This window comes from Gavia stellata, chromosome Z (assembly GCF_030936135.1).
Source record: "Gavia stellata isolate bGavSte3 chromosome Z, bGavSte3.hap2, whole genome shotgun sequence".
Taxonomy (NCBI): Eukaryota; Metazoa; Chordata; class Aves; order Gaviiformes; family Gaviidae; genus Gavia; species Gavia stellata.
Genome location: NC_082637.1, coordinates 71,468,876 through 71,493,304, shown reverse-complemented (window position 1 = coordinate 71,493,304; position 24,429 = coordinate 71,468,876). Strand labels below are relative to the sequence as shown.

Sequence of the window (24,429 nt, the reverse complement as noted above, 5' to 3'; positions counted from 1 at the left end):
CTTACAAGCCTCCTTTAAGTACTGAAAGGCCATGATAAGGTCTCTCCGGAGTCTTCTCTTCTCCAGGCTGAACAACCCCAGTTCTCTCAGCCTTTCTTCATAGCAGAGGTGTCCCAGTCCTTGCATCATTTTCACAGCCTCCTCTGGACCCACTCCAACAGGTCCATGTCTTTCTTCTGCTGAGGATTTCAGAGCTGGATGCAGTACTCCAGGTGGGGTCAGATCAGAGCAGAGCAGAAGGACAGAATCACCTCCCTAGCCCTGCTGGTCACCCTTCTTTTTATAGAGCCCAGGATACGATTGGCTTTCTGGGCTGCAAGTGCACATTGCCGGCTCATGTCCAATTTTTCATCCACCAGTATCTCCAAGTCCTTCTCTGCAGGGCCGCTCTCAATCCATTCATTCCCCAGCCTGTGTTGATGCTGGGGATTGCCTCGAGCCAGGAGCAGGACCTTGCCCTTTGCCTTGTTGAACTTCATGAGGTTCGCATGGGCTCACTCCCCAAGGTTGTCAAGGTCCCTCTGGATGGCAACCTTTACCTCAAGCGTACCAGCTACACCGCTGAGCTTGGTGTCATGCACAAACTTGCTGAGGGTGCACTCAATCCCAGTATTTGTGCCATTAATGAAGATAATAATGAAGATATTAAATAGTATTGGTCTTAGTGCAGACCCTTGAGGGACACCATTTGTTGCTGGTTTCCACTTGGACATTGAGCCATCCACTCTTTGGATGCTGCCATCCAGCCAATTCCTTACCCATCTACAGCCCATCCATCAGGTCCATACCTCTCCAATTTAGAGGTAAGAAAATTGTGGGGAAAAGTATGCATGTTGAAAAGCTTCTGATGACTACAAGGAGGAGAAAAGCTGTGTTAAATTCCTTTCCATAGTAGCACATAAATACTATTTCGAGAGAAAATATTTTAAACCATTTCCTTTATTTTTCTTTTAAATTTAAAACCTTTGGTAGTCAGCAAATATATTCTTAGCATTCTCTCTGTAACTAAATAGAGATGTAAGAAAAATCTGGAAACATGTTAGGTTATTTTAAAAGTTTCATAACTTCTTAGATTGCAAATCTAAATATCAATGACTAACCCATATATTACACTTTTAACCTGTGTTATAATCAGTGTAGACAAGACATTAAACAAATCAGAAGCGTTCGGTATTTTTTTGGAAGAAGTGACTTAGTATCTTAAACATAAGTTTAAATGTCAGTTTATAAAATCGTTCATACAGACAAAATAGCATTTGCAAAGTGACCTGTTACACTTTATTTTTCCATTTTTCCCTTTGAAGAACATATATGTTAAAAAGGTAAAAATCTGAAAGACATTAAGCGTAGTTTAAATATTAGTTTCATGTCTGTCTTTAGGAAAAGATTACACCATATAATATCACTTTTTATTCCTTGTTTTACCATTTCAGTTTTGCATCATGCAGTGCTGGTTTGAAAGAGAAAAATGTATTTAATTTGGAGGTAAATTGATTTGTTTTGGGAGAAAAACATAAAAAGTGTTTTCGTTTTGATATTCACTGAAACTATTGCAGCCAGCCTGAGTACTGCATTGTACTCCAGACATCTGTAAAATAATACAAATCTAGTACTATATTCCTTCACATTGCTCACTTTCTTTTAAAGCAACCTATATGAACTGTAATTCAATAGCACACAGACTTGAAGAAAATACAAAGGGATTTGATACTCTCTTTCAGATTGCTCATGTTAGCCAAAAGTTGGGGGTTTTCTTCCCTGAGAGGGTATTACCTATATACTTATATTCATTTTCTGGCTTTGAAGGAAACTGTGGGTGAGTGGTTTGATTTCATCTTCACTGTATTGTGAAAACACTTACACAGCACTTGTACTTCCTGTCCTTAGCATTCGATCCAGTTTTCCTGGTAAGCAGTGAGAATTCACACCACACCGCTGCATTAAGCTTTAAATAACTTTTCAGCAAAAAGATAACTGAAATTACATTGTCTAATATCCCAAATAGCTAATTTTTGCATCATTGTAACATGTGTAACCTTCAGCGACAGACTGAGAAAGAAAAGTTGTTGTTGGATTGCTTCCTAGTAAGTGATTGTTTCCACATTCCTCTTAATTTTGCAGAGTCAATATCAGAAAAGACCACCCAGTCTTATTTTTTTTTTAATCCTTGTAAAAAGGAAAAGCTTTTTTATCTAATTTCCAGTTTTGCACTGTGCCATGTTGCCTGAGAAATGTTGGTGTTTGCTTGTGTCAGGGTGGCGATGCCTTTTTCATCACACTCTGACATCAGTATGTCCTTGATCCAAACAGGTAGCCCAGGTTGAAGGCCTTGCTGGGTTGCTTCTGGCGAGGAGGAGATAACTGGTTAGGAGTTGGCATTTATTTGTAAATTGTGAGTATTGTAGCCAAAGCTGTACATCTGTTCTATTTCTTAGAATACAGTGAAAATAGTAGGTGACTTCCTAATAAAAAAAAAAAAAAGAAAATATACATTACTTTACAGTCTTACTGCCTAAGAGCTCTGTCTTTGATCCTGCTGGGGACTAGACTGCTAGTTAACATTCCTGACTCCCGCATGGCTTTCCAGCCTCTTTCAGCAGCTGAGACTTGTGTGCAAGCACCCAGTTGCTAGTTGCTGGAATGATTTGCCTGCTGGAGATCAGAGAGATGCTTGCTAACAGCCACTAACACCCTTTTAGCACAGAAAAAACTCCAAACATTTTATCTTTGTCTGTCTGCCTAACAGAATCCAAATTGGTGATACTCTGAGTGACCCATCCCAAACAAAAGAACTAATTTTAAAATTATCTAATCTTGACATTTTGTAAATATTTAAGCAGGTTTTTTGAAAGGGTATTTCCACATCAGTTAACATTGATTTCACATGGATCTGAGCTTCCTTAGATCTTTCCTCCCACTGCTGGCATCTTTTATCCAGCTTCTTTTCTTGTGCCTCAGTAGAAACAAAAGATACTTTCAGGTTTTCTGGTGGTGAAGAAAGGCCTTTCGTGGTAAAACAATGCAGTGTTGCAGTATCTTATTGAACCAGGTAGGCTCAGGAGCTAACGCTGCAAAAAGATGCCAGCTTCCTCCATTCATCTAAAGCCTTCTTAAAGTGTTACTCATCTGTATGACTACACCATATAAAATTCCTGTCAGAGCAGTTGCTGTAGATGTAGATGCAGACGACAATAACCCAAGTTTCTTCTGCTGGAAAACAGGAGGTTTTGTCTGGCTTTTAGTTGAGACCAAAGGAGTGGCTTCCTGAGTGGTTCGGATCACAATTTGAGCTTTGTCTAAGTCCAGCTTTCTTCAGACCCATCATTAGATGTCTATCTGATTTGAACATAAAGGATTTGCAACACCATGTTAATCACGTCAGCTACAAGCAAGCTGTCTGAGAAGACAGCGTTGTCCATGTTGTTGAGCTGCTCTCCTTGCTGTAGGAGGTTTTGGCCATTGTATATCTACATAGAAATCTATCTCAGTCTGCCTTCGATGCTGTAGGGCTGAGCTTCACTGTCCTAAGATACTTACCCAAGTTGCAAAGTTTGCCATTTTAGTTCATAATCTTAAGTTTTCAGATGCCATTGCTAGGCTAATGTTGCACGTCGTATTTACATTCAGTTCTGTTAGCTTCCTAGAATTGGATTATTTTCTGAGTACGATAATGGAAGTATTTCATAACCATGCCTACAGGACATCTTTTTCATGTGTAGTTGGTAAAAAATTAATTTGGCTGTGATCAAATTTGGCCAACATGTGAGGTCAGAAAAGCTTGAAAGCATTTCTGGAGCTAGCATGCTTACTACTGGGCTCTGTGTTTCTTCAGCAGTAGTTCTCTACAAGTACAAGCATAAGAAGAAAAGTGCATTCCTTATCATTCAAGGTGAATATAAGACTATTATGTCAAGTCTTGATGTGAGATATCTTTAGAATAGCAGTGTGAACTCACTGGTCTTCATGGTGTTTTAAGACTTATGTGATAGCCCTGGTGGAAATAAATGAAACACGGAGTTGTAACTCCCTGTTTTTCCTTGCAGTGTTCATTAATTTAGGTCTTTTAATATCATAATTTCTGGGCCAAATAAGCTGTACCAAAATGTGAAAGATCAAAGAATTTACTTTCTTCTCAGGAATAAAATTATTTAGTCATCAAAGTAGAGTGCTGCCTAAAGAAGAAAGTTACATTCTGATAGTTACAGACTGTATAGTGTATAAGCAATGTGCTACAATTAGCGTGTACGTGCTTTCCCAGAGACTTTTTTTCCCATACTTGATACAGTGAAATTTAATAGGAAGAAAGGGTATATTTGTTTTAAACTTCTAGTGAGGTTGTTTCTTCAGAGAGCTTTCTACAGTATTAGGAGTGCAGTATAATTTGCAAAATTAGGTGAGAGATGAAATAGGAAAATTGTCATTATTACGACCTGTGTTCCTTAGATTAATCAGTGGTATTGTGTGGTAGCCTATTAGTGAATGAAACTAACAATTTTCAAACACATCTTTTCCTGGATACCACATTTGGGAATTATACCTACATGTTTTCCTATTGAATCCCGAAATTACAATGACACATTTGTGCAGATGGATGCTTTATGCTGTTAGTGACTGATCCCGTGTGGAGACTAGTGAGGAATCCATAATGAACTCGTACTGTGTATAGTTGTCTTCAAAGAAGGGAAGGGCATGTGAAGGTATCTACAAAATACAGAACAGGCGTAGAAGGAAGTCAGCCTTTCAATAGATATTCTATGAGCCTTTTTCCTTAGGTAGAACATACACGGAGGTATCAGTACAAAAGACCCGCTTTTAAGTATTTCTTGTGATAGGCACTCAGTGGTACGCATTTACCACCTATTTCCCCAAAAAGCGTGTTTGTTCACTGTGATGTTTTTGTAAAAGTGTATTTGACATAATCTTTGCACAGACGTGGCAACCTGCAACTTTAGATTTCTGCTTTTGAGAGGTTTTCCATGCGAAAGTGTCATTAGAAGAACAAACAACCTAATGACATTATTTTTAGGAACGTAAATTCCTAGTACATCACAAGGCAAAGGAACCTTCCAGCCTGGATACAGCTGTTGGAAAAAAAATGCTATCTCTTTTCTCTTCAGCAAGATGTTATTTACTCTGACTAGGTATATTGAGGTAAAAACTAGTTTCCAGATAATTGTCTCAGTTTTAAAAGCATTTTTCTCCCCTACTGAGAAGAAAGAGGCCTGCCTGCCTCTAGTGATCTGTGATCTTCCCAGACTATGTGGTCTTTTTAGTAGTTGTGTCCCACTTCTTGTCTGCAGCTTTGCACCAGTTCATCCAGTCAGTAATGGATATTTTCATGAGGGTGGAAGAGGAGGAGTGAAAATGGAAATGACTGACAGTTCTTGTTGCTGTTCTGATGTCAGGTCTTCTGCAGGTCTCCAAATGACTGCAGAGTCTGTTGGCTCACTACTGGACTGGGCAATGAATTTATGAATTTCAGCACTTTTCATGAAAACATGCTTAGATGATACTTTATCTGCTGGAATAAGATTATCTGTATGTATCTCCAAACCATCAATTTCCAGTAGCATGTTGAATAGATCTTGGGAATCAACACAGAGCTTTGGGTTGGGAGCTTATGAATACAATGCAAAGGGAGGGAAAGACATCCTTAGTATGCTGCTGATTTTGATCTCCCTAAATACCACAGGGAATTTGAAATTCCTAAGCTTATATGAAAAGGAAATGCAACTTTGAAAGGTGGAATGCAGTGTATGTACAAAGGAAAAGTTAACAAATCGATCAGGAAAAGAAGGGGTTAGTATGAAAGATGTTCTGTTTTGTAACAGTTGCACACTGAGTGAAAATGCATGTAATTCAGTCATAAGGTACGTTTTTTTTCCTCTACAAAAGTAACTATTTGGTATTGAAAATGGAAATAAGCTGGAAGAAGAATGAAGTTTGAAGGTCACATTTTCTGATAATGTGAAAGAAGTGTAATTAGGAATATGTAAGTCAGTATTTAACTCCCTGTGTTCTGCTGAATCCCTTAGCTGAATTATATCCATCTACTGCTGTAAGAATATAAAGAAGTCTTAAATGCTGTCTCATACATGCAGAGAGTTAAGCAACAGGTGTGCCTTTCAGTGATGCTGGTGTTTTAACGCATCTGCTTTTCTTACCACGCTACAATTCATCTTTCTGACCAAGCAGCTTAAACTTGCTGATAAATTCTGTGAGATACAACTTATGACCCTCTTCCCATCTGTAAGTGCCTAAGCGAATGCATAGTTCTCCAGGGTCCAAGGAAATTTAAAGGAAGTCTGAATTGACGTAGCACAGACACTGATAGGTCCATAGGGAAATGTAGGCTACTAAGAATCAGCTGGGGTGTGTTTAGGAACACATCTGAATTCCGCCATAAACCTATTAGTTTAATTATCTATATCCTTCCATTCAGGCTGAGATTTTAAGGATATCTAATAGGAATAAATAGGGGAATGGAAAGCAAATATGAAAATACTCTTCTCTTAAACCTAATTGAGATTTGGCTCAAGATAGTATTAAAGATTATATTAGAATATGGAGACTTGGATATGTGTTGCTTCAGCTAGTTACTATTAACAAACTTAGCTGAATATACTGTAATTTTTTACATGTGCTCAGTCATAGAACATTATCATTATCAGTAGACATTTAGATATACAAACCAGCCTGTCCCTCCATCTGTTTGCTTCAGAATACTTGGCATTTATTTTGCAACGTCGTAAAGTAGTTACAGCTTTGCAGTTGAGAACTATTACAGCAATATCAATTTTTCATATTCAAGTTAGCTAGCTTTAAAACCAGAAGTTTGTCTTATTTATAACTCTGAGTGCCTTGCTCTATGGTTATGCATGGAGTGGGGAGTTAGATGTGTGGAATACAGCTGGGCAATAAATAAGGTTGCAAAACTCTGTCATTAATAATAAAGCCTTTTGCAGTAGTACATTAAAATAGAAGTATCTACAGCATTGGATTAAAAAAAAAAAAACCTCAAACACTTTGATTATAACCAGGAATTTGCCTCTTCTTTCTGAAGTATTTTAAGGAGACAGATTTTTTGCATGGTTTCCACAGAAACATTTTGCAGCAAGAAAGTATTCATGTTTAAAATAAATTGTTAACTGAGGCAATGGGAAATCGGAGACTTTTTACATCTTGTGTAGTTGAATCTTCATTTTATGCTGATGATCATGTTCAGCTAAAAATTTGCCTAATTGTTTGCTGGTGGTTGTAAGCTAAGTTTATATTAAATGATTGTGACTATTTTGTAGAATTATCCATACATTCAGAATGGCTGTTTTGGATAGGATAGCATATTAATGTTGACAGGGAGCAAGAAGTTTTTATCTTCATTTTCCTTTCCCTTCTCTCCCCTATCCCCCACCCCACCCCCAAAGGAAATTTGGTTTTGAACAGCTGTTTTAAAGACGGTGAAGATGTTCTGTTTTTTAAAATTATACCAGACAATAAATGAGAAGATAGGTAAGGGTAGAAAGCAACACTAATCAGTTAAACTTACTAGAATTTCATAGAAGTTCTCAGGAGGCTGTAAATTGTAAATTGATACAACCCTGGGGTGAGAGAAGAGGTAGAATGAAATCAGATTCCAACTAGATCTCTAAAGGCAAAATGGCACTAAAATTTAATTTTAACACTTAAAAATACGTTCAGTAGTGATATGTGGCCAAATATGTTAAACCGTATGTTTCGGAAAACTTACTACCATAATCCTTGCAGTGGATTCAGAGTGATGTAAAGATTTGTTGTGGGCGACACCTGCAATTCACGCAGACTTTTCCAATAGTAAATGCAATGCTCTGTCATGTTTAACAGCAGATGAGCACATTGAACTTAACAGCAACTTTATTTAGCTGAAAGTGCTGCACATCACCTCTTTACCTATGCTCATTGAGTGTATCACTCCAGTGCTGTCCCTGCCACTCTTCATGGGTATTGAATCAGACAAAAAGCCTGTCTCAAGATTTTCAAAGCTGCCCAAAGAATGAACATTTGGTATTTTAGAGATTTCTTTGTCTTCATAAGAATAACATCTTCAGATATGTTTCTCTGATGCTATGAAGCTGTCAGCCTCAAGGCTAAAACTCTTAAAAGTAGGAGCTAGGACTTTTACTGCCACAGTGACAAAGTTTGGGATGTAATTAGAAAAAGTATTAGAGTGACTGAGTGTGACAATGGGAATAAATTCAGTTTATTTTCCCAGTTACTCTGTTTAGTTTTCTTTCACAGGAAGATGATAACAGCAAAGAGAAAATGAGATGCCAGAAATGAGGGAAAGAGTAGAGTGAAGGTGAGGAATGGGAGGAGATTTATTGGGAAAGAGGAAAAGAGCATGATATACTTGATAGAAGGAGGAAAGAATTTAGACATCCAGCAAATTACTGTTTTCTTATTTATGTTCTGGGAAACACATACTAGGTTAGAGACAACATCTGAAAACCTGTATGTTTAGGTAAAAGAAGGCAGTTTAGCTGCACTTTTCATAAATAGGCAGAGACTCTATCTGCACACAGTGACATTTAATTGTCAGTAAGCTGCAAGCAATTTTTTTTAATCCTGTGTTTTAGTTATGGTTGGAAAATTATTGCCATTTGTAATTTTGTATCTTTATCTGAGCAAAATTCCATAAAGTAGATTAGGAATTTGCCTGTTTTGGGAGCCTTATCAATATTCTATCTATACAGTCATTTATAATACTGTTTTACTGAGTAATTAAAGAACTGGATGGTAACCTAGTCCTGTGACACATTGTTTTAATTACAGTTGTTTGTGTTCACACAGAATAAAGCAAATAATCAAATAATGGATATCTCAGCTAAAAATGTGGGGCCATCAGCCTGCTCAGGCGTAGCTTTTTCTTCTAGGGACCTAGTTATGATACAATATTTTTGTGGTCTATATAGGAACTCCTGATCACATAACGATGATCATTTGGCACCTTCCTCAAGGGACTCATACTAGTGAGAAATTTAATATTGTAAAAATAACATTTTTAACTGGTCCACACTTCTGCACGTTTTTTTGTGACACTGCTCTCTGCTGAAGTGATGTAGTCAAAGTACCAGGTTTTTACACACAGAAGCAATTCTGTTGTAGCAGAGGATTAAGTGCAGATAAACAACATATTTCATAAAAGACTGTTCTATCCTCTCTCCCATTGACACTCCCACCCCCGCCCCCAGATCAGAAACACAGCCTGGCATAGCATGCTTTCTTTTAGATCTCCACAGACATTTGCCTGCCACAATGCAACATAAATTTTGTCTTAGTTATCAGACTGTGATTATTAAATAATAATGGGAAGAAATATCTCAGCCTGTTCATAAAGCATGGTGATTTTTTTTAGTATAAAAAGAACCTGAATTAAAAGGGCCACACTTTCTTTCATTTGCATACCCTATCTTCTAACTTACAGTAATTAATGTAGTTAGAGGAAAATATGAAAGACAAGCTTTTCAATTTCTTTTTGTGTGTGTGTGTGTGTGAGAAGTTGATCTTGCTTGCTGATCTGAAGTAGTAAGATGCCCATCTTGAATGAGACATAGAGCTCAGAGAAATGAGATCTAGTGGTCGGAGGTATCACACACCCTTACCAGAGGCATTGCAAAACTGTCGTATTGAAATCCAGCAGACTCTTCTGCCAGAAACCATGCAAGAGATGACCCTGGCTACTCATTGTGACTGATAAACTTTAAGATATGTCATATCTTCCTTTTAATCTGAACCTCCTCTTTTCAGTTTCACTTCCATTCAAACACCAAAATCCTTCTGGAAAGGCAAACGCCAAGCAAACATCCAGGCTGAAATGGTTGATCCATTTGCTATTAGCGTATCTTTCTTCTTTCCTCTACCCCCTTTCTTTTCTGAAGAAACCACTTGTTTGCTTTCTCTTTGTTTCTTAGCTGTTAGAAAGCCTTTAAAAATGCTTTTACTTCCCTGTCACAGCATTATGCTCTTTGGAGGGAGGATCAGCTGGAGTCATGGCAAAGAGAACTGCTGTCCTGGTAGTTTTATTTTGTATTCACCATACGATTCCCAGAATTGCATTGTTCCTTCCCAGAGGGGGAAGATTGGTCTCTCATGCAAATCACTGGTCCTTTTCTAGGCTTTTGTAGCCTTCCTGAAATTGTTGGAAAGGATCCTTCTTTCTGCAGAGTGGGGAGGAGGAATTGCACCAGACAGGCTGGCCCCAGTCATTTTATCCCTTTCCTGTGTCTTACAGCTCCTTTTGAGGAGCAGGCACCAGGCAGTACCTATCCTGAGTTCCCAGGGCTTCTGCTACTCTTGTGCATTTGGTGTGCCAAATTCAGCAGCATTATTTGACTTAAATCGCGACTTGCATTGGTATGAGACTACACAGGATCTGGCCCACAGCCTTCTTTGTATACAAAAGTATCTGTGCTCATTTAAGCTGAAATGATAAATAAGCATTTTTCTACTGGTTTAAGTGGTACATGAAGTTGGTGCCAGTTAAACAAAATCAGCATGTGTACGTTAGTTTAGCTGATAATATTTTGTGAGTAGAGGTGTCCACAGATTAAGTTTCCACAGAGCCTTGTTAGTGTTTATGAAAGCACAGCTGATATCCTCAGGAATGCCTTCAAGCCTTCGAAAGGCTAGCACCAACACAGAGAATGTGCAGCAATAGTTAGGAATTTATTTTAAAAGAAGTAAAGTGACAAAGTGAAGTAGAAGGAGTAAGGCTAGGAACAGTCTGGATAGATCTGCACTGTGATTGAAAGTAGCAGGCATTAAACTACCTGTTTATTGCAAGCAAGTTAAGCAGGACAGAAATTTTAATTTAACCCCCATCTCCACAGACATCAGCACAAGCGTGTGGAGGATTGTTACCACCATCTGTTTTATCCACAGTAGTTTCCATCAGTTGTGTTATTTTGCTTTTTTTGGTGTTTAAGCACTGCTTTGAAGCTGTTGTGTTAATTGTTAACTTAGGTTGAATCTGTGCATAGATGCCTATAGCAGTGTCAGCATGCTAAGATCATAACTGTTAGATTAATGAATGGAAGTATTAGCTCTGTGCTGGTGCAGTACATTAATAGCTGTGCAAATTCAAATACAGTACTGACTTTGTCATTGTGTAATGGTATTTACCAGATCTTAGCTGGACTGCTGAGAAAGATGAATGTAATCTTTCTTTTTTATCTGACTTAAAAATAAGGTAACAAAATCATTTTCATAGAATATTTTATTTTTCACAGCAGGAGAACAGATGCACCTGTAGACTTGAATTCTTCACTGAAATGGAATATGGATATAGGAGGGACTTGGTAGTGAATGGAAGGAAAACTGTTGCGACCATTATCTTTCATGTAACTTAATCTCACAGTCTGAATTACTGGAATGAATACCAAAAAGAAAAAAAAAAGTATGCTTATTCCTTCCTTTTTTTTCTTTTTCTTTCACAGAACCTGAAGAAAGTGTTTGTAGAATTTAGTCATCAGGAGCTGTTTGAGTTCTATAACAAGGTCTGTAGATTTTACAATACTATAGTTTCTTTGTAAACACCTTATGCTGCTCAGCAGGAAGTGTTGCCTATATGAATTAAATCTAATGAAACTGGAAGGAAAACGGATCTAACTTTAATTAAGGCTGTTGGATTTGTTTGATCACATAAAGCGTTTTCAAGAAGAGTCTGTGCATTCAGATTTGGAGTAGGCAGGGCTTGGGTCATTGTAAGCATACCTGGCGGTTAGATCGAGAGGAGTAGCTGATGATTAACAATGACGAGCTCTCTGGAAAGAGGATCTTTGTGTTACATCTTCAGTTGGAATGCCAGGCTCGTAATCCAGTCAAAATGAACTCTTATTATTTTTTTACCTTGTTATTATGCATGGGAAATTCACAGCGTAACATCTGTGCATGTAAAAAAGGCAGTATTTAGACAACTGTTTCTTTAAAATTTGAATATTTAAACTGCAGCAATGAATTCTAATAGCTTCATGTAAAAACAAATATTCATGAGTACAGAATTTTTTTATTGCTATGTAAATAGATTTAGTATGTATAGTTGGAGATACTGGAATGTGTTTTTTTTTCTGTTTGCATGTTTCTAAACAACATTTTATATGAGTAGTTTTTTCTCTTTTTTTTGTTCCTTTAAATAGCTGGAAACTATACAAGCACAGCTGGATTCCCTTACGTGATGTTTTTGAAGACTTATTTCTCCATCACGCTCCTGCCACCTCATTATTTTGAATTGAAGATAGATTGCCAAGCTGTGTTTGCTGAGGGATTCAGTGCATTGCTTCCTGTAAAATTATATGGCTTATCTCCTTTTTAGACCAGTAACATTAGCCAAGAGTCTTTGTTAAGAGTCTGAAGATTCTAATGGACTTTCTCTTGTTTTCTGAGCAATTATGAAGAATGGTTTACTTGCAGAAAAAAAAAAGAATGCTATCCTGCTTCAGAGATTTTTTTTTCGTGTGTGTGTGTGTGTGTCCTTTTATGTGTGTTACTTGATCCTGGTAGAAATTTACATATTAGTGAGGGACCAGGAATAAAATCTTTTTTTTAGCTGTAATAGCAATATAAAAGTAGTAAGAAAATACACAGCTAATAAAACCTGTGTCCTTTTGAATTGTTATTCACACGATTGGTAATGCTGATTGCAAATTTGTCAAAATAAATTCAGAATTTTAAAATGGATTGGTTTAGTTTGGGCTGTTTTAACTTCATTTCATTATCTTTGTTCTTTTTTAGGTTGGTGGCTTTTTTCTTCTAAATAGTCAACAATGTCACTGATTTCAGTGTTTACTTTTGGCACTGAGAATAAATACGGCTTCTTAGCACTGCATGCATACCAATGAATCTAAGTAGTGTAACTGGGGGGAGAAATCTTGGAATATATAACAAAGAACACTGAAATAGTCTGACAGTCAGGTTTCTGAAAGCTATTTGTTGATCCTTTCTAATGTTGTCCACCACCATTTTTACATCGAACAGGAAGAAATAAAGTACAGTGGCTTAAAGGGCAAGTTAGTCATATTTTCACACATTAGTTCCAGATGAACAGAGGTTCACGGGCAGTATGAGAAGGTAAAAGTCATCTTAGTTCTTGTTTGTTGCCATTCATTCATAGGCAACTTCATTGCTGCACCTTGATAATGGACACAGTATACAACTGTCTACTCCGGGCTAATAGAAGGTGAAAGGAAATAAAAATCTTTGGCATTAGCTTGTCTTTCTTCCTCCTTAAGGAAGTTCCTGAACAAGGCTTTTTTCCTTCCAGATGCCTAAATCAGAGATGGTTAATACCCTACCAGCCAGGGTTCTTTTGAGATTTGTTTGCTCATGATGCTAGGTACAAGTATAGCCAAAAGGTATGTTTTGAATACCTGGTGTTTAGGTCCTCTTGTGCCAGAATTCTTGCTTTGTTGCTTTTGGAGGGTTGTTTTGGACTTTTTGTGTTGCTTTATTAGGGATTGTGCTGTCACCTCTAGAATACTGAAGGGGTTTGCACCAGTTGTCTAAGCTGTGAGATAATAGATGTAGAAGATAAAGTCATTAACAGGCTACATGTGAGTGAAGGGCACTGAAGAGAAAAAACACATTTATCGTAGTTCTTAACTGAAATGCCAGATGATACCGTACCCACTCTGCTAAGGTAACACTATTACTCTGTTGGAAAGAAAAAATGAGTCACTGTTGCATGGCAGAATCTTACCCTGGACACCTTGTGAGTCTGGCTGCCAAAATCAAGTCTTGTCTCAAGCTACTGGCAAACGTGCCGTGTCTTCTGGGGATATAACACGCCCACCCACATTCATCACGTTCGCAGTCTGGCTATTCAGCAGCAGCTTGCCAGCTCGCTCATCTCAGGGTGCATAGCTTTGTGTGTGTCTGCAGGTGAGCACATCCCCACCATTCCCTCTGCCTGCCAGCACTAGCCGTGCTTTGTAGTTAGCGCAGCTGGGAAAATCCCCTTCTTCTTGACGCTTGGGTCCTGGCTTCTCTACTGATCCTGTGGTACGGTATGTTGTGTGCCAGGGCACTGCTCTTGTGTGCTTTCCCCAAGTTTCCAGAGCTTAAATTCTGGAACTCAGGTCGGAGGCGAGTGGAAGACTCTCCCATGTGGATGCAGGACATACTAAGGGAGCTGTCTGAGTGTGAGAGAGTGGTTAAGTTATCTTTGTGAATATAGGCAGTGATTGATGAATCCTGGAGGAGGGGTGAAGGCAGGACCAGTTTGGAGTGCAAGAAGCATTGGACAAATTAGCAGGCACATCTGAAAAAAAGAAGTCAAAGACAGAGTAGGAAGAACCTGGGCGTGGGAAAAAGAAAGGAGAGGACAGAGTAATGGATATTCCCAAGGGTGGAATTTGGGAGTTGGAAAACTGTAAGGAAGAGAGGAAGAACATTGGAAAAGATGGCAAAAGTATATATACAAAGAAAATATTAGGCAAAGGGGAAGAAAAACCTTATATAGTAGGGAAATGGGAAGAAAATTGGGGAAACAAAGTAAACCAGAATTAACTATGAAAACTGTGGCCAGTTGTGTAACTGTATCTAGTATTTTGAACTAACCCATAAGCGTCAGCCTTGGTGCAAATTTGGCCAAAATCAAAGAAAAGTGTGGGATAACAAAAAAGAGCATTTTAAATCTCACTTTAATAGGGAATATTTTAAAAGTGATAAAATACATGTTAAAGGGAAAAATAGAAAAAACAAAGCCTAAAATTGCCAGGATTCTGTAAAATTTATTAAGTGTTCATCCTTGTTTGCAGATGGATGAAGAGATTTATGATTTCTTTAGCGGTGGTTGCCTTTTCTTTTTTACTAAATGTACCAAATTTCTTACTGTCAGCAGCCATAATAAAAGTCATAGTATACCTCATGGTAAGAAGTATAGTTGTTATCTTTTGTCAAGGAGCACTCCTAAATAAACACTTAGTTTAGAAAGAGTTTTCTGTATATAACATGAAGCTTTGGGGTTGCACATTATTAGGTAGCAATGGCATAACCAGTACCATCTTACAGAACAACATTGTCACTTATTTAAGTGCTCCTGTGTAAGGAGAGAAAATTGACTAACTGTGAAAGAGCAGAACTATTTAGGGGGGTTTTGTTAGGTCTTGCAGAAAAGAAGGCTTTTATTCTGGTTGCTGCTCTCTGGCCTGAGTGGACCTGGAGAGGGGAAGATTAGTCTTCCCCTGAGAGCAGCTGCCCCTGCTTAGTTTGGATAAAGTCCTGGTGTCCCAGCACTGCCAGGGAACGAGAGAAAAACAAGCACCAGTGCAGACTGGGGGATGCCTGAGGAGAATGGGAGATGTGCCTGCAGCAGGGACTAGACCCAATGCCATACCTCAGAGGCAGCGGAAAGAACGCTTTCCTGGGAGGAAGAAGACATGTAGCCTGTTCAGAACTGAATATACCAGGTTGGTGTGGGAGCATAGGCAGGGATGTTCATGCTGAAGGTCTTCAAGCTCGTTTTGCATTCTGGTAAAACATAGTTTTGAAGAGTGAGTCTTGTGGGTGTTCTGGAGATTTTACTGCAGGAAAGGAAAGGGGTATGTCCCAGGGTGTCTTCAGTTCAGGGTCCTAGCAAAGCATTGGTCTGTAATATATCTGGGGCATGATCCAGAACTGAAATTACCAAGGCTTCTGATAGTGTTGAAGGAAAATATTTGCAGAGATTTATTGAGCTCTAGAACTGGAAATTTGAATCAGTAAGAATTAGTAAATCTACTTTCAGATCTTTCAGTGCATTTTAAAAACATTTGATTCATCTTTGCTCAGACATTAAAGACGGTATTTTCTGTGACTGTACTTCTCTCAAAGCTATAATATAAAAATCTGCTGTAAATGGACCATTGGCAGAAGAAGGCAGTCTTTTGGTTTGGGTGTAAACAAGCATCAGTATTGTTTTGACATGAAGACTTGGAGTTCGGGGCGTAAAATGAAAACCAGTGTGAGAACTACATTGAAAATACCAACTTACTGGTAAAGAGTAAAGTTTTGTACATCACTTAGCAAAAACAACACTAATAGCACATTGATGCTTGTTGAGTACAAATGCATTAGATTATTTTTGCCTAGTTCAGCCTTAGGCATATACTACTTGTTTCTCCACAAAATATGAAATGTCTGTAAGTTTCTGCATTCTATTTTTGTTGAAGTAAAATATGTAGGCAGATAGACAAATAAAACTTTACTATCTCAAATTTTGACTAATTGCCAAACCTGCCTTGGCTCTCCAGAGGAGGCTTTCAAATTCCCCTTTAATTCCTGGGTTTATTGACACATCAATTTTGAGTTATGACTTGCAACTTCATTTGCTACAGTCTGTGATTTTAAAGACGCTGAAGTCTTGTTCTTTCAAAGCATAAAGAATTTACTGAAATGCTAAGTCTTATGTTGGTCAAAGGAAGAAAAGTGTTTATTGCGATAAAATTGTGTAAGCTCCCCATCACACTTGTTCCATCTCATAGTCTCGGATTTCCAACAGCATCAGTAACATTTAATTGTTCGGCTGTGTTGGCATATCATATCTTCAAAGATTATGAGTTCACTCACATTACAGTAAAGAAATTACAGAGCTTAATAATGCCTCTTGCCCCATGAATAAGTATCACGTAATTTTGTGACCCTTCTGTACCTTATTTGACTAATGAAAATGAACAACATCTTGAGCCATTCCTTTTCTATGGATCAGCCAAACTGGCCTGCTGAGTAACAGTGATTTCATCTAGGTGGATGAACTACAGTGCTGCTGTCTGATACGCTGTTGATGGTGTCTCATAAAGATAAGCTAATAAGATGCTTTTATCTGCAACTCTTGCATAAAGTGATTTCTAATTTCCGTGGTAATGAATCAATTTTATTGGATTTTCCCTTGGCCTTTGTAATTGTGTTGATCAGACCAAATTATATGCTGTAATTTTAACTGAAATAAAGTGTTTAGATGATCCCTTCATTATTTTGTTTCTCAAGAGATAGAAGAAGATATTGGTCTGTTACAAATCAGATGCTGTCCAGCTCTGTTGAACTATGTATCCAGGAAGCACTTGTCCTTCTCACTGACAAGAGGAGTTCCTTCTCTACTGAGGCCAAAATATCTTCCATGGTTTTCCAATGTTTTTTTTATTTACTGAAATCATTGGAAGGCAATGTGGAGCTCTACACATGTTGGAAGCATAGCTGTCTTGACCAGCTGTTGAAATAAGATGATCACCTTGTTAGAGCAAATTCCTCTTCCAGTTGGACACTTACAACTTCTTGTCATCACTGTTACCTTAACTGTCCCTCTGTGGTAATATACAGCATACATTCACGGAAATCTGGACGAATGTAGTATCTGTCTCTGAGATTGCTGTACAGATTCACATACCCCACCAGTGGCCTCCTCTGTAGAGTTATTAGCTATGGGATTGGATGTGCTGGAGCACCAGATCGTCGTTTTTGGAATTCCCCCTCTGGTTACTCAGGACAAGTGAAGGATGGAGAAGCAGCACTGCCTGGTCAGTGCTAATGAGACTCCTCGCATCTGCGCTGTGTTGGAAGGTTCATCCCGTGAGGGTTAGTATGAAGAGCTCTGCATACAGGTGAGCTGACTTTGTTTCTTCTCAGTCCAATCCACAGGTTCAATAGTAGTGCAACTTAATTCAATTGCATTTCATGGCCAGCATGAGAATGCTGTGCTTTTTCCATCACCCAATTGTTTGTTTTTCTGCCTCCAAATTCTTAAGAAATGCAACTTTGTTAAAAAAAAAAAAAGGAAAAAAACCCTTTGAGTTAAGAAATTGTACAATTAATGTATACAGTAAGCATTTTGAAGAAGGTTTGCTTTCTTGGATTTGTTTCTACTTTTGAAGTGTTTGCCCTAGCCAATGTCCTTGTAGGCAGCAGAGAATGAATCTGAGCAAAGCCCAGGGGAGTGAGGAAAGGACCATGTCTCCTGTTCTACCCACTGCTCCCTGTTGGGCATTGGGGTGCAGCTTAGCCTATGTGCCTTGGTTTGTACCTCAGACTGCCAGTGAGGTGAGCTCTGCCTCTTTCCTGGACAACAGTGAGTCAGGAAAAGATACAAGAAAGCTGACTGCATTGGGCAAAACATAGCCCGAACTGAATGTTGTTAGCTTAGCTCTTCACTCTGGAAGGGATGAGAATATTTTCTTCACAACAAGCACCACTTTTGCCCAGATCTCTATGTGAGGAATGAGGTCAGAGGAGTAGCACTTTGCATCCCAGATGAATCCCTGATGTCTCAGTCAGGAGCTATGTCTTGTGGTGTGGGTCTCTGCCATCTTCTCCTCTTTTAATTCCTAATACATTCCTGCCAGTTCCAGCTCATACAGCCTGGAGATAGGCACCACAGACCTCGAGAATAAAAAAGGACCTTTCTTCCCTGCTTCATGTCTGCTCCCTAGGGGACCCCTTCTCCTATCTCAGGCCAGCATTCAAGCACAGCTCCAGGTAGGGTAAAGCTGCTCTGGAGGTTGTACTAGCACCCCAAGTTTGAAACTGACTTTGAGAGAGAGCCAGAAAACATCTATATGAAAAGGGACGTAAAACAAGACCAGCTTTTTGGGACAGGGGAATTATTAGCCATTTGGCCATTCCTGGAGCAAACGCAGTCCAACCTATGAGTGGTCCAGTTTCTCCTTTGCAGCCGAACTCCCTACATGAATAAAATCATCCCCGTTTCCCCACATCATCCTTATGGATTGCAGCAAGATAAATCACCCTCAGAATCTGATTTAGGGCAACAGAAGTGAAGTACATCAGATAAATGTAGAAAAAACAAGCCCAAAAACGTGACCTGATCCCTTCAGAGCTGGGCACACTCACTCTCTCTCATGGAATGAATGGCAGTGGTCCAAGTTTCTCAGAAAATCTGATACTAAAACACAATCTTAAAAAAGTTATAAATAGCCAAAAAGGAAAAAATAAGCAGAGCAGAGTCTCCTTTAAGCAAGAGAGCAGAGTTTATCACCGAGGACACTCGCAGTGAAATGGAGTTTTCTCAGATCTTACTTGGGCTGCACAGACTGTGTGCACTCTTCATTGCAACACCCAGTAAGTGACTTGGTGTCCTTTTAATGTCCTCCTACAACTGAACTGCAGCTTCCCATACTCTGTCAGATGTCACCCCTGCATCTGCCCATCGAAAGTCTGTTTGGTAGCCCACTGATTGATTCCTTTGTGTCTGTAGTCAGTAGGAGTGCCCTGAAGCCCTTCTGTATGTCGGGATGGAGGATACAAGGCCCTGAATGACCTTATGCTCAGCTGAGCAGTGCTGCTCTTGCCTGTCTCTGCAAAACAGCACCCAACTGGGAAGGCAGAGCACCTCAGGTAATGTCTTTCTGGCTGAACAGGCTATGTTTGTTGGGGTTGACAGACCAGGTTTTGGTTTGGTGAACGTCTCTTTCTCAGCATTGAAGTTGGTAAGTTTTGAGATCAGTCTTCTCCCTGGGAACAGAGGTTTTAAATGAGTATTTAGTTGAAATGGTCAATATGAAAGAGAAGCCAAAGGTGGAACTTACTCTGGTGCCTGGAGCAAAGTTCATGGTTTAACTACTACATTAGATGAATAAAATCTACCCTTAAGTTCTTTCCGGGGGAGGGGCTGGATATGAATGTGTAAGAGTATCTGAGCAAAAGGTCGTATCCCTGTGGTATAATGATTTCAGCATGTGGGAAGAAAGGAAATTTCCTATTAATCAACCTTATTCCAGCATGCAAGGTCACAAAGCATGAACTTGGAACCTCGTTCTGCATTTCATAGCTCTGCCTAAATCAAACCCAGGCTGCAGACATGACTGTACTTTTTATTTGCCAGAGTAGCCCCTTCGTCATAGCTATCTTCAGTCAAGTGATTTCAGTGGTTTCAAATTAGATGGTGCCTTCAGCTGCTGTGTGAGCCCACTTCTGGGTCAAAAGTAATGGTTCCTCCCTTGAAAATCCAGCCCTCTGAGAGCTCTGTCAGCCTCCAGATAAAGTAACCATATCTCTTGTATAAAGAGATACAAGACATCTTCATATCACTTGTATGAAGATCTGCTCTACCTCTTGACTGACAAATACTTTATACTGGCTTTGGTTAAAAGCATTTGATGATTTTCGTTGGTTTGACAGAATCTTTCCCATGACTTGGTGACCAGGCAAAGATGCTACAGATTTCTTTGCATAATCTCTTCTTATTTCTCCCTTTTCTCCTTATATTTCTCCCATACCTGAAAGCTTATCCTTTTCCCAGTCTGGGAACATGGTGCTGCAGTAATCTGCTGGTAACCGTTCAATGGGCATGAGCATGAGGAAGAACAGAACAGCGCAACTGCGCCAACCTGTAACAACACTTTGTCTTCAAGGAAGAGTCTGCTTGGAGAAAAAAGGAGCAGAAATTCCCAAAGATTTAGATTAACTGATTTGAAATGGCATGGCTGTCCATGGCTGACCCAGGTGCAAGTTGGCTGCAATCCTGCTGTTCTGGATCTTACTAACAGCACATAATCTGAAAAGCACAGATACCTTTCCCTAGTCTCTAGTCTTTAAACCATCAGATTTTATGAACATGATCTCTGAGGACACTTCTGAAGCCCCAGTAAGAATGATGCATCCTGCTAAACCATGAACTGGAGTTGGTGCTGCCTTGGATTTCATGAAAACTTTCCTCCAAACTTGCTAGTTTCTTCTTTGACCTCTTTGCTGACAGATTCTGTCTTTTACTGTTTTTACCCTGGCTCACTGTGCATCTTGAGCTAACTGTTTTTGCCCGTAATTTGCCCTACACTTTAAGTTGTAATTAACGTTTTGCTGTGTTCTTTCCCTATTTGTAACATATGTATCCTGGCCACTTCTCAAAAGAAGGATCAGGAGATGCCATTTTTCTGTCAAGAGTCCTCTATTGGTGTGCACTTTTAAGGGACTCAGTAAGGATCTTAAAGCCAGTAAAACACCATTCTCAAATAGATTATACTGTGTAAAATTGCACTGTTCATCATGATGACACCCAAGGTCAGTACTGCCGGTACAGGGGAGTGACTAAATAAACCAGCCAAATAACACAGAAGATCAGGAAACAGTAAGATACAGAAAAGCCTGTTAAAAAAAAAAAAAAAAGGGGGAAGAAAAAAGAAACATCTCTGGATGGACACATGAAGCACATTTCTAATCCACCTTTATTAGAAGATCAGTCCTGCTAAGAAACAAATGTTTTCATTGCTTCCTTAAGTGATCACATAAAGTTTTTCTTTATACAGGTTTTGCTGCATTAGCAAAAAGATCTTTCTGTTAGCTGAAATACAGTCTGTTTATTCGGGTATTACAGTAGCCTTAAGGTACTTCATTGAAAAGCAAATAGGTCTGAGCTTATCCTAGAGGATATGAAACAGCCCTATAGATTAATTTTACCATCTATAAGGCCTGACAGGAGCATTGTATTCAAGGGAACAGAAGGTTGAAAACACGATGCTTCAAAAGTACCTATACTTGAAATAGATTTTTATAATCAGAAGAAAAGGGCTAACATGTAACATAGGATGGCAAAAAACACTCAAAGACTTGTCTGAGAGTCTGATGAGATTTATGATCCATGGTCCTCGCCCAGGCATTTTTGCAATGCTGAAAAAGCAAACACAAGGTAATGGAAAACAATTATGAGTCATTCCTTTACTTCAGAGGTGATTAATGTGACACGGTCAAGTTAAATCCTCTGAAGAGACATCAGCAATGCTTTTCACTGATGTGTTTTGTAAGCATGGATTTGATACTATTCCACAAGAGATTTTAATTTCCTGCTAAAAGATATGGTTCATGATCAAAACCGAGATATACATAAATACTGGCTGCTGAGCTTGCAAGACTGATGTGTTTCTTATCAGCAAATGATAAGAACATAGAACATCTTCAGTTTTATGATACAAATATTACCAAAAACATGCAGAACTGAATTGAAATAGTCTCATGGACTATGCTGCGAAGGATCTGATAGTAGCACAGCAGACTACCAAGTAGCCGCTGCCCATATTCCAGAGGGTCTGTGTGTACGCCCAGTTTAAAAACTGAAAATATTTGCTGCATTAAATGAAACAAAGAGTGGCACTCAGAAGTTTGAGTGGCTTCATTTTCTAGAGTGAATTTGTGACACGCTGTCTGATTGCTGGGCTTTGAGTCCTTTGATGTCTTGTATCATGCAGTATGAAGCTCGTTCAGGTGCACATATGCTTCACTTTCATGTAGGTACCGCACATCTACAATTTTAAGTCTTAGTCTCAGCTTGCCATTGTTCTGATGCTTTTCACTGAATGCAAATTAACCTAATAACTGTCAGAATACAGAACATCTGAACACTGAGAAACCAGCAAATTTTAGTGCTTCAGGATACCACAGTCAGTTACCTCAACTGAACAGTATGCTGGGATACTCCTTTTGACTGCCTATTGCCTACACTGGGGCCTTTTTACAGAGTAAGATAACCTGTTTAGAGAATAAGATAACCTTTGAATTTGGGAGTTTCCTTGCTGTACCATGTTTATTTGGCTCAGGAGGCAATGGAGACCAATGCCCTGCTGAAGAATTTGCTATAAGCATCTCCAGATGAGCACCCTTTTTGTATCCACAGACTGGTGGATCTCAGGTTCTCTCCCAACATACTGTGTCTGCAGTTTTGCTGTGTGTGGCTGAAAGGTTCATCCTACTACTTGGGGTACAAGTGTTTCTTCAAGTATTAATGTAAAGTGCTCTGTGCCCTATTGTGCAGCAAGTAGTATAGAGCACTCAAGAGGCGGAGGGCTTCACAATGTTCTTTTTCAGGATGAAGACAATCTCAGTAACACAGGCTACAAGGAGGGGTTCAGAAATACAGAGGTTCTTTGAACAGCTGCCAGATATAATTGTCTAAAACCCAAGTCTGCACACCTGGATTGACACTTTATCACGATGCAATATTGAACCCTGATCTGGTACAATGTATATTTACCTACCTGCTGGTGTGACTGAAGGGGACAGTTACATTTAGTCCCTCACTAGTTTCCCTTGGTGAATATAACTTAAGGTGCTAATCCAAGAGCTCAAGACTATTTCATCTAGTTTTTAATTTCTTCTGGGAAGTGTGTCCTAGCTTCCACAAAGGGATGCTTCGCCATCACTCCCAGCACTTCAGACCTAAAACTCCTCCATTCAGACCTTTGATTCCAGTTTTGTGTGTGCTAGGTTAGCCCAGCTCTTTTACTGCTTTCCTCAGCTTCAGCAAGCCATTGGTTAGAGCAGAATCTTGTTAGGATGGCAGCTGAGCCCAGAGATTCCTCCCAGTGTTACTGAGCCTTGTTTTGTGGGTGTAGTGGAGGGAAGTAGCAGGAGCTACTTCAAACCTTGTCTTCTTTTACCTGTCATCAGGATGTCAAATCTCAGCTTACTCATATCCCATTTCCTTGCTCAGGAAGGCAGAGGATTGGTCATATGAAACTCATTTTTGATGTATTGAGTGCAGTTATACTCCTCTAAAGTCAGAAAATCAGGTAACGTTTTACTGTCCTACCACTCAAAGCCTAAAGTGGAAGTTTTCCTTCGGACACTGAATGTCACCCAGGCAGTCTGTTCACTCCTTATCTCCCTCCGTTTCATCAATGTCAGAGGCGGGTGAACTCAGGGCTATGGACATCTACACACACAGATGCATCCTGGTACTTTGTCCTTCTCCAGTGGGATCCATCTGTATTGAATTAACCACTGGCAGAACAATTTAGCACATTTATGGTCAGTTTGTTCCTAGGGGAATATTAGAAAAGATCAGTGATCTCAGTGTTTACCTGACATTTAATGAACTGCTTTTTGCACACAGTCATTTTGGCATTTGGAAATGGATGACTCATGTAATGACAAATTTTTAAGAGCACTTCAGGAGCTTGTTCCCCACCTGGTCAGCTCTGACTTTATCATTCTTTCCATCTTCACCCACTCCACTTTTTACAGTTCATCTTCCCTTCCATCTTTTTTTTCAGACTTCATGCCATAGCTACCTGTTTCCATATGCACCTGTAACCTAGGAAGGGTTACTTGGGCTTCAAAGGGCTGATGCTGCCCCATTCTGTGTGGCAGATGAGCTGTTGCTGGTGTTTCACAAGCTGAATTTGGGGTTTGGCTGCCCCAGAAAGGAGGGAGCCAAGCAAGCAGGTGGGGACTCGGCTCCTAGCATCGTTCTGTCATGCGAATGGACTGCAGTACTGTGGCTCCTGCTTAAAACCCCTGGCTAAAAGCTTTTGTTTACCTGGTAGGTAAAATTCTTTTTCCAAGTCACCATTTCTCACATTGCTCTCCGACACCTGCTAGTTCTTCATCCCCATGGAGAGCTGCTGACTCTTTATTTCTCTTAGTTGAGGCATATCATTTAGTACATTCTGTACACCAGCGCTGAGTTTATTGTCTTCA

The 24,429-nt window shown here is 39.4% G+C and overlaps 1 protein-coding gene across 1 annotated transcript in view; it reads left to right on the top strand.

Annotated features, from left to right (window-relative positions):
- COMMD10 (COMM domain containing 10) overlaps nucleotides 1-12,711 on the top strand; it is a 115,804-nt gene extending 103,093 nt beyond the window's left edge. Inside the window, exons 6-7 of the mRNA XM_059834065.1 lie at nucleotides 11,472-11,531; nucleotides 12,171-12,711. Of these exons, the coding sequence (XP_059690048.1) occupies nucleotides 11,472-11,531; nucleotides 12,171-12,209 (99 nt within the window). The 3' untranslated portion in view covers nucleotides 12,210-12,711. The remainder of the gene's footprint in view (nucleotides 1-11,471; nucleotides 11,532-12,170) is intronic.
- Nucleotides 12,712-24,429: the final 11,718 nt, after the last annotated feature.